The sequence below is a fragment of the Humulus lupulus genome, chromosome 7, assembly GCF_963169125.1.
Source record: "Humulus lupulus chromosome 7, drHumLupu1.1, whole genome shotgun sequence".
NCBI lineage: Eukaryota > Viridiplantae > Streptophyta > Magnoliopsida > Rosales > Cannabaceae > Humulus > Humulus lupulus.
Genome location: NC_084799.1, coordinates 191502095 through 191517217, shown reverse-complemented (window position 1 = coordinate 191517217; position 15123 = coordinate 191502095). Strand labels below are relative to the sequence as shown.

Here is a 15123-nt window from a genome sequence, read left to right as displayed (position 1 = left end):
TGATTGAGTCATCAACACAATTAGCTCTTTCCAGAATATTCCTATTGTGGTCCTAGTTTTCACACAATAACTGTGTGAGCAATTTGTTAAGGATTCTGTTATAGAAATTGTATACGTGTTGTGAGCTAATTAGCTCAAAGTGTATAGCAGAGTCTTTGTAATTATATATATATATATATATACAATACAATACCTCAGTACTCAATTGAGCTGAGTTTTTTTTTCAAATGTTCTCACACCAAATATTGTTTTCTGTCTTGGTATTAGTAGCCATTTCAGGCCCCCGCCACAATGTCGACTGATTGTAGTCAGACCCAAACCCCTCCCGCCGCTCCCGTTGCTGGTTACTCTTCGTCTACGCCTCTGGCGTCGTTGGTTTCGATGAGCTCGTCTTTCTCTGGTACATCGTCTTCCTCTGTGCTTCCTATTTCCCCTTTCGGGAGCACTCTAAGCCAGCCCTTCGTTCTAAAGTTGGATCGTCACAATTTCAATCTATGGAAAACGATGGTATCCACCATCATTCGCAGGCACTGTCTTGATGGGTACCTCACTGGTTCTGTTGTGTGTCCGCCTGCAGTCCTCTCTCCTATTGATTCTATTGCCGAGTTTGTTTCTTCCCCTAATCCAGCTTATGAGCAGTGGCTTATCAATAACCATCTCCTCATGGGTTGGTTGTATAGGTTTATGACCGAGGCTATTGCCATTGATGTTATGGGTTTTACCTCTACTGCCGGTCCCTGGCATGCTCTCGAAACCCTCTGCGGAGCTCACTTCAAGTCCACAATGGATGAGACTCGCACCCATCTCTAGACGACCCAGAAAGGCAGCACTCCTATGTCGGAATACCTCCGTCAAATGCATACGTGGGCCGATGTCCTTGCCCTTGCACGTAATCCCTATCCCGAGTCCCAATTGATTACTAATGTTCTTAATGGCTTGGATTCAGAGTATTTGTCCATTGTGGTTCAAATCGAGGCCCATTCTGACATGTCGTGGCATGCTCTCCAAGACATTCTTCTCAGTTTTGACAGTCGTTTGGAGCGCCTTCATGCTCTCTCTCCTCCCTCTAAGTTGTTGAAGGAGCTCAGCCCCTCTACTAATGTGGCCACTCAGTCTACTCCCTCTCCGTCTTGCTCTCCTTCTAGTGGTTGTGCTTCCCCTGGTGGTCGCTCTGATCGTGGCAGTGGTTCTCGCTCTCGTAGCAGGGGTGGTAAAGGAAATAGTTCCCGACCAACTTGCCAAGTGTGTGGCAGATATGGGCATTCTGGTATGGTATGCAATAATCTATTCGATGAGTCCTATATAGGTTCGGATCCAAACCAATCTCAGTCTTCACGAAGCCAAACCCAGCTACTTTTGTTGCCTCTCCGGAAACAGTCGATCACAATGCTTGATATGTCGATAGTGGGGCTAGCAATCACCTCACCGCTGACCTTGCCAAGTTGACCATACACAATGAGTATGGTGGTAAGGACAGCCTCACGGTTGGTAATGGTAATTCCATTCCTATTTCTTATTTTGGCTTTGGTTATTTGCCTCCAACTCAGATAGTCCCCTTACTCTACAAAACATTTTACATGTCCCTAAAATAACCAAGAACCTTATCAGTGTTTCACAACTTACATCAAATAAAAATGTTCTAATGGAATTTCATTCTAATTGTTGCTTTGTGAGGACAAAACTACAAGGACGGTGCTGCTCCAAGGGACGGTTTGTACCAACTCCACACCAAAACAGCCAACCACTCATCATCTGCCTCTAACAACGTGATCTCACCAAGTTACTTTACTGGTGTTTATTTTTATCTTCACCTCCTGTAAATTGGTTCGTGATCGATGAGTCATTACTTTCTAAAATTGATGTATGGCATCGGCGTCTAGGTCATCCATCTTCTAGAGTCTTGAAGCAAAATTTGGCTTCCTCCAATGTAAAATTTTCAAACAATGAAAATAGTTTGTTTTGTGATGCATGTCAATATGGGAAATCCCATGCACTTCCTTTTATTGTTTCATCACATAAGGCCAAACATGTTTTAGATCTTATTCACACCGATCTATGGGGTTCTGCCCCCGTCATCTCTAACATAAACTGTAACGCCCTACTACCCAGGGACCGTTGCGGTGTGCATTTTAAATAGTGCTAAACTCACTAATCGAGTCATTTGGCCATAATCATGTAACAAAGTATGATTAGCGATTTAGGGTTAAATTTTTTGGTTAAGATACAACGTTTCACTAAAACGTTTACTGAATACATTGGTATCCCAAAAATATAATTTAAAGGTTAATTACAACAAAAGATTTACAACCAGCCGACCTAAGCAGAAAATAGGGTTTAACCCTAGTTCCTCTTTAACTCTCGGCCGTGGCAGTCGAGCAGCCGCATATGTACACATCGTCACCTAAGCTCTCCAACTCAAGGATGGTCCAACTTTCTTTTTCCTTCACCTGCACCACATAGCACCCGTGAGCCGAAGCTCATTAAGAAAACTTAATATGCTCATGAACAAGTAATAACATGTTACTAAATCATAATAGGCATGCCTAGCAATAATAGCCCTATTTATGCATGCACAGATAATGATTTTGGATCATGCCCTCCTGTATGGATGACTATCAAGTCAATCCTATTCAGATGAGTGATTAACACTTTGAAATTCCGATAATCATGCTGGGGCTTGTAGCCCTAATTAGATGAGTGATTAACACTTTGAGGTTCTAATAACCATGTTGGGGCTTGTAGCCCTAATTAGATGAGTGATTAACACTTTGAGGTTCTGATGACCATGCTGGGGCTTGTATCCCTAATCAGATGAGTGATCATGAGTTAGTCACTAACTTAAACCAGATGAGTGACTGATGAGTAAGTCACTAACTTAAACCAGATGAGTGACTGATGAGTAAGCCACTAACGTAAACCAGATGAGTGACTGATGAGTAAGTCACTAACTTGGGCTCTGCACCCTTAGCCATGTGACGATGCAGTCACCTGGGCCTTCTGGCCCTGGCTCTAAGTAACTAGCCACTAGGCTAGACAAGCGCTTTTAGTTTTCATCGAACTTGAGGTCAGTCAGGCATTAATGCTCATGACGAGTCATTCAATGCTTATGTCGATTAGATCTAATCTTTTTGGCTTGTGTTGAACACATCAGTGTCGTTCTTGACTCTTAAGCCGATACCATACGGCTCGTGCCGATTTTTGACTCATGGGTCAGTGCCACACACAATTAAGCAATGCAACCAGGCATATATCATATGTAAAATATCCAAATGTAAGACATTCAGCATGCTTACTTAACAATCACTAGCATAATTATGATCATGCACACTTACAGAGACTCAAGCTCTGATCAATCTCATATTCAGTATTCATGTCATGCCCTAATCACATGTTTCTCACGCATCACATACTGGGTGCAGTTTTCTTACCTCTGGTTCGAGCGAGAAATAACAAATTAACGACCCTTGAGAACGATCAATCCTTTGATCCCTTAGCGGTCACCTAGTCATAACCAAATATGGAATCCAATTAATGAAATCAACAATAAAAGGTTCTTGACCCAAACATCACTCCCGAGACCTCGAATCGTACTCAAACAGTTAGTAGATTCGATCCTGAACCTTAGGAAGTGAAACCCCGAGCCAAAAACCCTAAAAACTGCCCAAAATATGAATCGGGAAAAGCAGGGTAGCGCTACAGCGCTGCCCCCCTAGCGCCCCAGTGCTATAGCCAGAGTTGTCTGGCCTTGGACAGGCCAGTAGCGCCCTCCCTTGGGCACTATAGCGCTAGGACTAGGCTGAAACAACCCTGGTTCTTCCTCCTTCGAGTTTTCCAATTCCAAGCTTAAAAACATGATCCCAAACTCCATCCAAACTTCCAAATGAACCCAAATATCCACTCTACAAGTCCTAGGCATCATAACCCAATCAATCATGGCCAAAAACCCCCATCAATTCTCAACTTTCAAATCAAAATCCCAACTAAAACTCAAAAGGAAAACAGAGCAGAAAACCAGAATTCTAATGGCTAGAAACTTACCTCAAGCTCAATATCACACCCTCTTCAATGTTGGAACATACCCCTAGACCATCAAGGCTCACCTCCCTAGCTTGGTTCCTCAAATGGAGCTTCAAAATTCAAAGAGAAAAGGGAAGGAAAAACAATCGACAGAGGAAGAAAAAATGATGCTCTGTTTTCTACAGCCTTCTACAACTTCTTAAGGTTTGTAACGACCCAACTATTCTAGACCTTGGACCATTAAAAGCTACTATACACAGACACTAATCTTAAGAAAACATACATATGAAATAACCATAACTTTATTATAAACTGTAAATCAAAGGTAAACATACATAAAATTCATTTAGGATATGGGATCCCATTGTTTTGAAAATATTAAAATAAACATAACTTTCAATCTTAAAATTCGTTACAACTCAGATGCGGAAAAATACATAGAAAATATGATTGAAATGACTAAAAACAACTTCATCCTCGAATCGTTCACGCAGTCCACCGAATCCATTCTTCCTCAATACACATTCCCAAGCCTCCAAGAATCTTCCCGCCGCCATAACTATTTTCCTGCACATATAAAACATAAAGGAATGAGCCTAAAGACCAACAAGGAAAATATACTACAAGCATGAAACATAATCATACACATAAACTATGAACATATATCATATACTATAACACATATATCATAATTCTAATCCATGTACATGGTAATTATTGGGGTTTGCTAACTAAGCAACTATAAGCCTCAAACTACAATGAGGTTTGCTAGTTAAGCAACTATAAGCCCCAAAAACATAAAAGTGTTGGGGTTTGCTATATAGCAACTATAAGCCCCAAAACATACATATATCATACTATAGCATAATCATAACATAGCACATAACATAGCACATATCACATAGGAACTATCCTATTTTCCTTACCAAAATACTGGGATGATGAGAACAAGGTCGGGATTTTGGAACACTCCTAAAAATCATTAATAGAGAGGTGATTATTCTAAAAGAAAAGAGATGAAAAGAATGAACTAAACCATTGAGAAGATACTTACCAACAAGAACCTCAAGTTCAAAGAACTTAGATGCTTAACTAAGAATAAAGAATACTGAGTTAGGATTTGAGTAGAGAAAAAATATAAAAACTAAGGAAATATACTGAGATGAACTAGGAATAGGAATACCTTTGATTGCTTTATAACCGAACTATACCTCGAAACCGAAATACACTATAAATCTTACTTCCCAAGTGTTTGATAAGCTTATAATGATAAAGCTTATAACCCCAACCCAAGTGTTTAACACTCTAAAGTAAACCTAGCAGCTTGAAAGCTCTGAACTTAGCATGATGAATGAAGAAATGGCTGGGTACTAGGTCCTATTTATAGAGTTCAAGAATGAAAAGATCTTCATTTATCTTGAATACAAATAATGACTTTTAATTGAAAAATATTTGAATATTCATTCAGCAGAGGCTTAAGACTCGGTCAAAAAGATTGTGGACTTATCAAGAGGTTTATGGAATAAAATGAGCCCAGTTTCAAAATCATTTGAAAATACAGCCCTAGAGCCGATATATCGCCTACCATAGGCGATATATCCCCTGGGCTCATATTCCCGAGGCTCATCGAAATGGTCATGCAAAGTTACGTGTTTTTCGTAACCCCGTATGGCGATATATCGCCCCCTAGAGCTGCGATATATCGGCATACGCTGAAATATTATACACGTAATTACACTTTTTCAGCCTATTTTGAATTGAGTAAACAACCTTGACTAAGTCCTTTAACGATTTCAGAGCTGCTGGCAAACTCTAGGATTTTCAAATATTATTCTTAATAAACTATTCCTCAAAAATACTTAATTTTTCATTAAACATGCACATGACAAATGTCATTATCTTATTGGGTCTATCTAAACCTTATAGTATAATAAATATCATCTTCATAATCTGTCATATTAATCAAACCTTAGGTTATAATTAATATTCTTAATCTATAGGTTAAACTTATAAAATCTACAAGTGTTGCTACGAGTGTTCAACTGAGTCCCGGCTTGAACCAAGATCCACAGTAATAAACATACTATAACTACTACTACGTAAAGTTCTTAGACTCTACAAGGTTGATATAATCCTTAAGGTCAAAAGACCAAAATTCCCCCAAGCTTAAATAAAACCCTAAACAGCCACCAAGGGCAAAATCGTCATTTCCCGTCTATCTCGTGAATCATAATTAACACCCTCAAATTCCCGTTATTCCCAATATTCTAAAATGCTAATAAATCATATCCCATTACCCTTTAATTCTCGGTAATGTACTAATCATGCATGAAAATATACAAATATGCCCTCAACGGGCCAAATTACCAAAATGCCCTTATAACGAAAAGTGGACCCATATGCATGCATTTATCATCATATAATAATATAATTCACATATTCATGCATATAATCATTTAATAACATAATAAATCAATTATGACCCTCCCGGCCTCCTAATCAAGGTCCTAAACCTTATTAGGAAATTTGAGTCATTACACAAACTATCGTTTTTATGTCCATTTTCTAGATGATTATAGTCGCTACACCTAGATATATCCCCTTAAAGACAAATTCGAAGTATTAGAGGCGTTTACTCATTTCAAAGCCTTAGCTGAAACTCAATTTGATAGGAAGATCAAGGTTCTTAGATTTGATTGAGGAGGTGAATATGTTGCCTTTGCTAAGATTATGCAAGAACATGGCATTTTGTTTCAACACTCTTGCCCTCCCACCTCGGTTCAAAACAGTCGAGCTGAACGCAAACACCGACATATTATCGAAATGGGGTTGACTTATTAGCCCACGCTTCCATGCCACTTAAGTATTGGGTAGATGCTTTCCAAACTGTTGTATTTCTTATTAATCATCTTCCAACCCCTGTTTTGCCTCACAAGTCTCCTTTTTAGGTCTCGTTTAAAAGGAAACCTGATTATAAGTCATTGAGAGCTTTTGGTGCAGCTTGTTTCCCATGCATACGACCCTACCAAGATCACAAGTTTGGTTTCCATTCCTTGAAATGTGTCAATCTCGGCTACAGTGACTTATTTAAGGGATTCAAATGTCTCAGCTCAACGGGTCATCTATATATGTCTAGGAATGTCACTTTCAATGAGTCCGAGTTTCCGTTTCAGCATGGTTTCTTAAACACTTATGAACCTAAACAATGTGTATCCTCTCCACCCACGAATTGGTTTCCTTTTGTCAACCTGTTTCAACTCCTCTACCCATGTCTCCTTTTGCATGCAAGCCATCTTCTCCCACAGAAGTGGTCCCTGCTGCACCATCGACCTCCCCCTCGTTGTCTTCACAGAGTATCCATGAGGTACATTCTTCTAGTTCTCCTCCTTTGGCTCCTGACTGTGTTGATCATGTTGTGATTTCCAGCCCCTCTAGTGCCTCTTCACGACCTCCTTCTAGTGCCTCCTCGTCACCACCAGTGCTAGCTCCCATTCGACCCTTTCATCCCATGGTCACTCGTGCCAAAGAGGACATTTATCAGCCTAAAGTGTATTTGAGATTGGCTAAATGGGATCTATACGGTGAAGAGCCCACTATCGTTGATGATGCACTTGCCATTGAGGGGTGAAGATCTGCAATGGAAGATGAAATTCAGGCTCTTCAAAACAACAAAACTTGGTCTCTTGTTCCAGCCTCACCTCACTACATTCTTGCGGGTAACAAGTGGGTATTCAAGATAAGGAGAAACTCAGATGGTTCTTTCCAAAGGTTCAAAACCCGACTAGTAGCCAAGGGCTTTCATCAGCGACTCGATATTGATTTTGGTGAGACTTTCAGTCCCGTAGTCAAGGCCTCTACAGTTTGAATCATTCTCACCATAGTTGTATCCAAAAGCTGGCCTATACGACAACTGGACATAAACAATTCCTTCTTAAATAGGCACTTGGAAGAAGAAGAGTTTATGATTCAACCTCCAGGGTTTGAAGACAAGGAGAAACCTAGATTGGTGTGCAAACTTCACAAGTCCTTGTATGGTCTAAAACAAGCACCACGAGCGTGGTTTGACAAACTGATACACACACTAGTGCAATGGGATTTTACTAACTCCAAAGCTAATAACTCTTTGTTCTTCTATAAAAAAAAAAAACAAGGTGGTGATTCTAGTACTCATCTATGTAGACAATGCTGTTGTTACAGGAAACAACTCTGTGAAACTAACTCAGTTTCTTGTTGCTTTGAACAAGAGTTTTACTCTGATGGATCTTGGTTCATTCCTTTTTTTCTTGGCATTGAAGTTTTTCATGATGAAACATGACTTTATCTAACACAATCAAAGTATGTTGAAGAGCTCTTAGTAAAGTACAAAATGGTAAACTTGAAGCCATGCCCCACTCCCATGGTTGCACGGAGACCAATGTCGTTAACAGATGGAGAAAAGCTAGATAATCAAACCATGTACAGGAGCATAATCGATGCATTACAGTACTTGTGTCATACCAGACCGGATATAGCCTTTGCCGTGAATAAGTTGAATCAATTCCTTCAAGCACCTACCATGGTTCATTAGAGTGGAGTCAAACAAGTTATGCGGTATCTTAAAGGAACAATCAGCCATGGCCTTCACATTGGTATTAGTAACAGATTGAGCATAATCGGGTACTCGGATGCAGACTGGGCTTGCTATACGAATGATAGAAAGTCAATAGCAGGGTACTATGTTTATTTTGGCGATACTCTTGTTGCTTGGTCATCAAAGAAGCAATCAGTGGTGTCTAGATTAAGTACATTATCTGAATATAGAGCCCTTGCTCATGTAGCAACTGAAATCACATGGATATAGTCTTTACACAAGGAATTGAAATTTCCTTTGCAAGTCAAGTCTATCACGTGGTGTGACAACATAAGTAAAAGTGTGTTGGCATCGAATCCTGTTTATCATGCAAGGACAAAGCACATTGAGATAGATGTTCATTTTGTCAGGGATAAAGTCTTGAAGAAGGAGCTTGAAGTAAGATACATACCATCAGCTGATCAATTAGTAGACTGCCTTACAAAAGGACTGACTTATACGAGGTTTCAGTCTATGGTTTCCAAACTTGGTGTGCAGGCATCACCCCTTCATTTGAGGAGTGGTGTAAAGACATGACATAGTAAGCCATATCAGCAAGGAATTCCACCTAATGATTAAGTTATCGGCACAATCAGCTCATTCCAAAATATTCCTATTGTGGTCCTCGTTTTCACACAGTCATTGTGTGAGCAATTTGTTAGGAATTCTGTTATAGAAATTGCATACGTGTTATGATCTAATTAGCTCAAAGTGTATAGCAGATTCTTTGTAATTATATATATACAATACAATACATCAGTACTCAATTGAGTTGAGTTTTTTCAATCGTTCTCACTCCAAATATTGTTTTATGTCTACCAACGCTTTATAAACGTGAAAATTTTAAGCATTGACCCCAAGAAGTCCTACATTTTGGGTATGGAAGTAAATTTCTTACTAACACTTATAGTCAAAATTTATAAATAAAAAAATAGGCCCAAGTGAGCTAAAGGCCAAGCCCATTCTCTCTAACCCTGACCTATTTGTTTCTAACCCAAACATTTTGTTGCACCCATTTTTGGCACAATGATGTGGACAGGGATGTGGAAAATGACCAAAGTGTAAATTAGGCCCACATATTTTGAGGAGGGGTGTCGCAAAAACACCCACCTTGTAAGTGGGTCGCCCAATTGGTTCACGTTGTCAAGTTTCATAGATCACTAGCTTGACCCCAATAGCCATATTGAATGGGCACACCACACCAACGGTACGTACTGCGCCAACAATACGCACTAATACAATAGTTCGTCCTCACCAAGGTGGTGCACTACACCAACAGTGCACACATAGCCAATAGTTCGCACCTCGCCAATAGTGCCATCATGTTAACAGGGTGCACCGCGCCAAAGGTATGCACATTGCTGAGTATACGTACATCTCCATTTTCATGGAAGTGTGGCCTTCATCAACTATAATGAATGGCACTATCGTTGCTTTCTAAAGAGGTCATCGTCGTATCCGAAGAAGTGGTCATCACCTACTTTGATACTAAGATACATTTGCCTACTTCATTACCCCAAAAAAACTAGCGTCGCCCACTTTGGGTTGCTAACTTCGAGGTCCCCCACTTGGGGTCGCCAAATTTAGGGTGGCCCACTCGAGGTCGCCCACCTCGGGGTCGCTAACTCAAGATCGCCCACCTTGGGGTCGCCCACCTCGGGGTTGCCCATTTTCACGCACTTCTTGGGGTAGCAAATAATACAAACAAACTTCATTTCTCAATTTTATGGATACATAGACTTGAGACATTCCCCAACTTTCAGAAATTAGCCAGAACATGAAATAATACTTCACCGTCAAATCATCTCGTCTTTTCCACTATAAATGATGCATTGTAAATGATGGAAGAGGAGAGACTGTTCACTCTGCTCAATTCCAAAAGTACAGAGGCACCTCCATAGTGCCAAGTGTAACATGTCAGTCTTGAGGGCATGTTACAAGCTAGGTTGGTGCTCAGTCAAATGCGTATGCGAGGTTTCAAGTTGGTGGGCATGTTGATGCCTAGTTTGTATGACAATGACATTTTCATAATTATTTTCAATATTGCCCATAAATGGATGGGACTTGGTAGTTCCCATATTGAAGGATCAATGGTCACAATGGTGCAATCGGATTTGGGAGATTCGGAGAATTAGCGAGCAGAGAGCCAAATATGTCTCCCAAGAAAAAATCATATATGTTCATGGTAGAAGGCTAAAATCTCATAAGACTCTTTGAAGAGGGAGCACCTGGTGTCAGCTCTACACCATCCCCTGGCGCATGTGCACAAAGTGAGCTACTACTAGTTAGAAGGACTAGTAGGATGGGCATATGAGGAACACAAGGGGACTCATGTTTCTCCATGAGTAGGAGTACTCATGGACATTACCAGGCCCCCCCGGTTGTGCGTTAAAGTGTGCTGCCAGAGGTTTATGGCTTGCCGGTATGCCGCTTTCATGGAACGTGGTCCAAACCTCCAAAAGATGTCGTGGTGCGCCATGGCCACGAGTCTTGACATGAGGTGGCAGTGGTAGTCATTCGTGGGACTTGTTAGCATATAGGAATTGGAGGATGCACTATGCTTGAAAAGGACAGAGGTCTAGTGTGTGCTAATAGTTTAGCAGCTAGTCTCGAGGGCCTGCCAACATGCGTGGAGGCATGGTGCCTTGAGGATTGGGCCATGGACCTATGGGAGTCCTTGGACTATAACGGGAGCTATTCAAACAATAAAAAATGGGGATGACAAGAGGTGTTGGCACGCCAGCTTTAAGTTGGCTCTTCGCCACACATGCTACTTGGCTTGCTAATGTCCGGGTGAGCATCTGCTGATATTAGTTTGAATAAAATTAGGGACGCAACGGAAGGTTTGGGGAGGTGGATTTTAAAAAAATAATTATTACCAGCCAGGATCAATACATATATCTATACATTAAATCAACACATACAAGGAAAAAGAGATTACCTCTTAAAATTTATCAAGATTCCTTGAGTCTTTTAGTATAATCAATCGATCTTCCTATCAAGTGAAGACTCACACCTTAGCCTTCCAAGTTGTTCCTCTAACACACAAGGACGTGTTTGGGCACGTAGGATTCACAAGTTGATTATTTAGGCTCTCTATATGTTCTCAACACATAATATCTAGAGAGTTTGGAGAAGAGAGAAGACTTGCATAAAGTTCTAGAATTTTCAGGCATAAAAAATTCTCTCTATACTTTTCTAAGAGAGTCTGATAAAAAAAATTAACTACTCCTTAAAGAATCGCTTCTTTTTAGGTTTATAAAGATAAAATAAAACAATTTTATTTTTCTTTAATTTTATTAATTCAAACTTATCAGTTATCTTATTTTTAATTATTTATTTAAATCAAATTTAAAATACTAATTAAATAAACAAATAATTTAAAATTCAAAATTCAAATCATAGGGATGACTGGCACCACAAAGTGGAGTGAGCCACTATTATAGCCTCCCTAATTTTTCTCATTTTTTTGTTTGATTAATTATAAGACAATATATTTATTCCCGATATAAATATCAGTTAATTCAAAATTAACCTTATCATAAAAACCATTCGTGTGAATAATTATCTAATACTAAGATAATAATAATTAATTTTCTTTAATGCTAATCCAAACATTGATTATTATTTATTTTAACTAATATAAAGTTTTTCAAACAAAAACTAATTAATTAATTGCACATAATTATCACTTTTCCATGGAAAATTAATTACTTTACAATTCACTCATTTTCTCCATTAATCTTGCCTGAGACATCTTTACCCTTAACAGTGTAGGACAAAGGCAACTTGGGGACCATGGACCTATAATACGAAGCTCCAATAAACCTGAATATTAATTAAACTCTTAAATTAAATAATCTTATTTATTAATTCTATTATTACTCCACTATAAACATGGAATTGCACTCTAAGTAGTTATAAAATTATATTTACATAGTTTTATCTTGTAGTCCATTGATGTAATCAATAAATGTAGTTATGTCCTCCATATATTGGTTCGCTAATTAGAGCTGGTCAAGAATTACCATTGTACCCTTCTAATTACCTCTTGTTCCTTAAGTACCATTAATTCACCAGTGAATAATTAATTTATAATCATATTATAGATTTGAGCTCAATAACTATAAAGTCCTAGAATTAACCCTTAAGGGAATCAATATTCGATCTACTAGGAAAGCATGGATTCATTTATTGTAAAATCATGTGCCCAGCCATTCATGATATTGAATCTCCAAAACAAAAGTCACTAGCCTCGTTATATTAAGAGACCTTAACGAATGAATCAAAAGATCCAATAAATATGACCAGAAGTTCATGATAACTCAGAATTTAGACTGATCTACAAATGATCATCTATTAAGATATGAATTAAATCTTTATGGCAAACGGTAAGTTTATAAAGATAATGAATTCACATTGGTCATGTCATATATAATCACTATTATATATAGTACCTTTACCAAGATGTCTATCTCGATAATTAGGCCAAAGAAAGAACTTTAATTTAATTAGTGTTTTTTTATCTCGTTTGCTTGTATTCAAAACTTGATTTTTTTTTATCTTATTTTCATTGCAAAATGACACTAGTAATCTGAATCTAGATAACTTGCATCCCATATGCTTAGTAAATCATACTAGAAACCATTCATTAAAGATTTCGTAATTTAATATATTGTTGACTATTTTATTCATTGTATATGACATTAATTCTTTCATACGCATACAAGATCATATTCTCATAAATGAATATGAAATAATATGATATTTATATAAATTATTCAAACAATAATTATAATATTCATATATAATAATAATAATGTATTTTTATTTAAATCAATAAAATATCTTTCACATGATTTTAAGGCACGAACCCTAACAACATCGGTGTTGGGATTTTCCTTGCCAAAGTGGAAACCTATGGACAGTGTGAGTATCTTGGCTATAGAGCCTTGATGCATGGATGCACTCATAGATGCTTGAGAGCATGAATTTTATGGGAGTTGTTATAGAGATAAAAGTGTGCAGAGGTACACGGTCGTGCAAAAAATGCGACCATTGTTATCCGAATGGTTGAAAGGCTGACTTTGGCTCAGAGGAGTCAAGGTGTTGTACGGGTGTTCCTCTGCCTGGAAAGGTGAGCTAGTGACACCAAGCACCTAGAAGCTCCATTCTTAAAAGCTCTCAAATGTAAATGTATATAAAGCTTCCAACCTTATGCATCAATAAAAATGACTCAGCGGACATAGGTAACTTTTTTTGGTCAAACCACTGTAAACTACTTTCTTCATTTGTTTCACTACAATAGTTATTTCACACATCAAATTCTTGAGTCCACTCTCACGAATTTATATATAATTATTCTTTGGGTGTTTGACGAAAAAATGAGTCAACATTTTGGTGCTTTCATTGAGAGTTGAACTCAAGAAGACGATATCTAGCTTTCAAAGATCCATCGTCCCAATGGCCCCTAGCTATGAACAAGCCACCATCATTCTGTTGAGATCTTATCCATGAGCATTCTAGTTGAACTAAGAAGATATCTATAGCGTCCCAAAACTCCTAATAATGTTTAGTACCTTAATTGGCATACTGGGAGGGCATGAGTGGAATTTATGTGGATTATATTATTATATAATCGAGTATGCATGATTATGTGTATTAAATGTGTTTAAAGACCCGCTTTTGTTAAAATGGGGTATTTTCGTAATTTTGACCTATTGAGGGTATAGTTGTATTTTTTATGTGTTATGTGCTTGAGACCACATTATTATGTGGATATATGTGATATCTGGCATGAGTGAGTCCTTTCGAGTAGTGTTAGCAGAAAAGTCACAACGGAGAAAAATACCCGACTCAGGCCGAGCCTAGGGGTATTTTGGGGATTTCAAGAATTTGAGATAGTTGGTAAAGTGAAATTAAGTGGTAGAATAATTATTTTTGATGGAATGATTGATAAATTTTGAGATTAGGAGTGTAATTGGATTTTTAGGAAAATGACTAAAATGCCCTTGAAGTTAGTCAAGAGACTAAGTGGATGTAAGGGCAACATGATCTTTCGACCCTAAAGTTAGTGAAAAATCTGCTAAGTGTTAGAATCTTCCTCTCATTCACGTTAAAATACTTTCTTATGTTCTAGATAGCTTCTTCTTTTTCTTCACCTATGTTCATCAACTCCTAGAGGTTAATTCATGATATTTTGAGGATTATGGGAAGGGATATAGCAACATGAAGGAGTTTGGAGCTGCCAAGATTACCATTAGCACAAGGATTTCAAAAATTTAGAGGAGGTATAGATTATTTTCTTGGTTCTTAATTTTCTTTGAGGTGTTCTCGATAAATTTGGGGTTTTTGGGTGGATTTCGAATTTTGGGGTTTGAGGTTGTTAGGATGTGTATATAGATGACAGGAACTTGTTTATAAGTTGATTTGAAGCTTTAATTTGGATTGAACTCATGTATTTGAGATTCAAATTCAAATTTGAAAAAGAATTTGGT

The 15123-nt window shown here is 38.2% G+C and overlaps 1 protein-coding gene across 1 annotated transcript; it reads left to right on the top strand.

Moving 5' to 3' along the window:
• Positions 1-834: 834 nt before the first annotated feature.
• Positions 835-1446, top strand: LOC133792489 (uncharacterized). The gene has a single exon (XM_062230396.1). It carries the CDS (start codon positions 835-837, stop codon positions 1444-1446), a length of 612 nt encoding a protein of 203 aa, XP_062086380.1.
• The last annotated feature ends 13677 nt before the right edge of the window (positions 1447-15123 follow it).

What these genes read in the sequence shown, in the direction of transcription:
- LOC133792489 (XM_062230396.1), top strand. Translation starts at nt 835, where the DNA reads ATGTCGGAATACCTCCGTCAAATGCATACGTGGGCCGATGTCCTTGCC.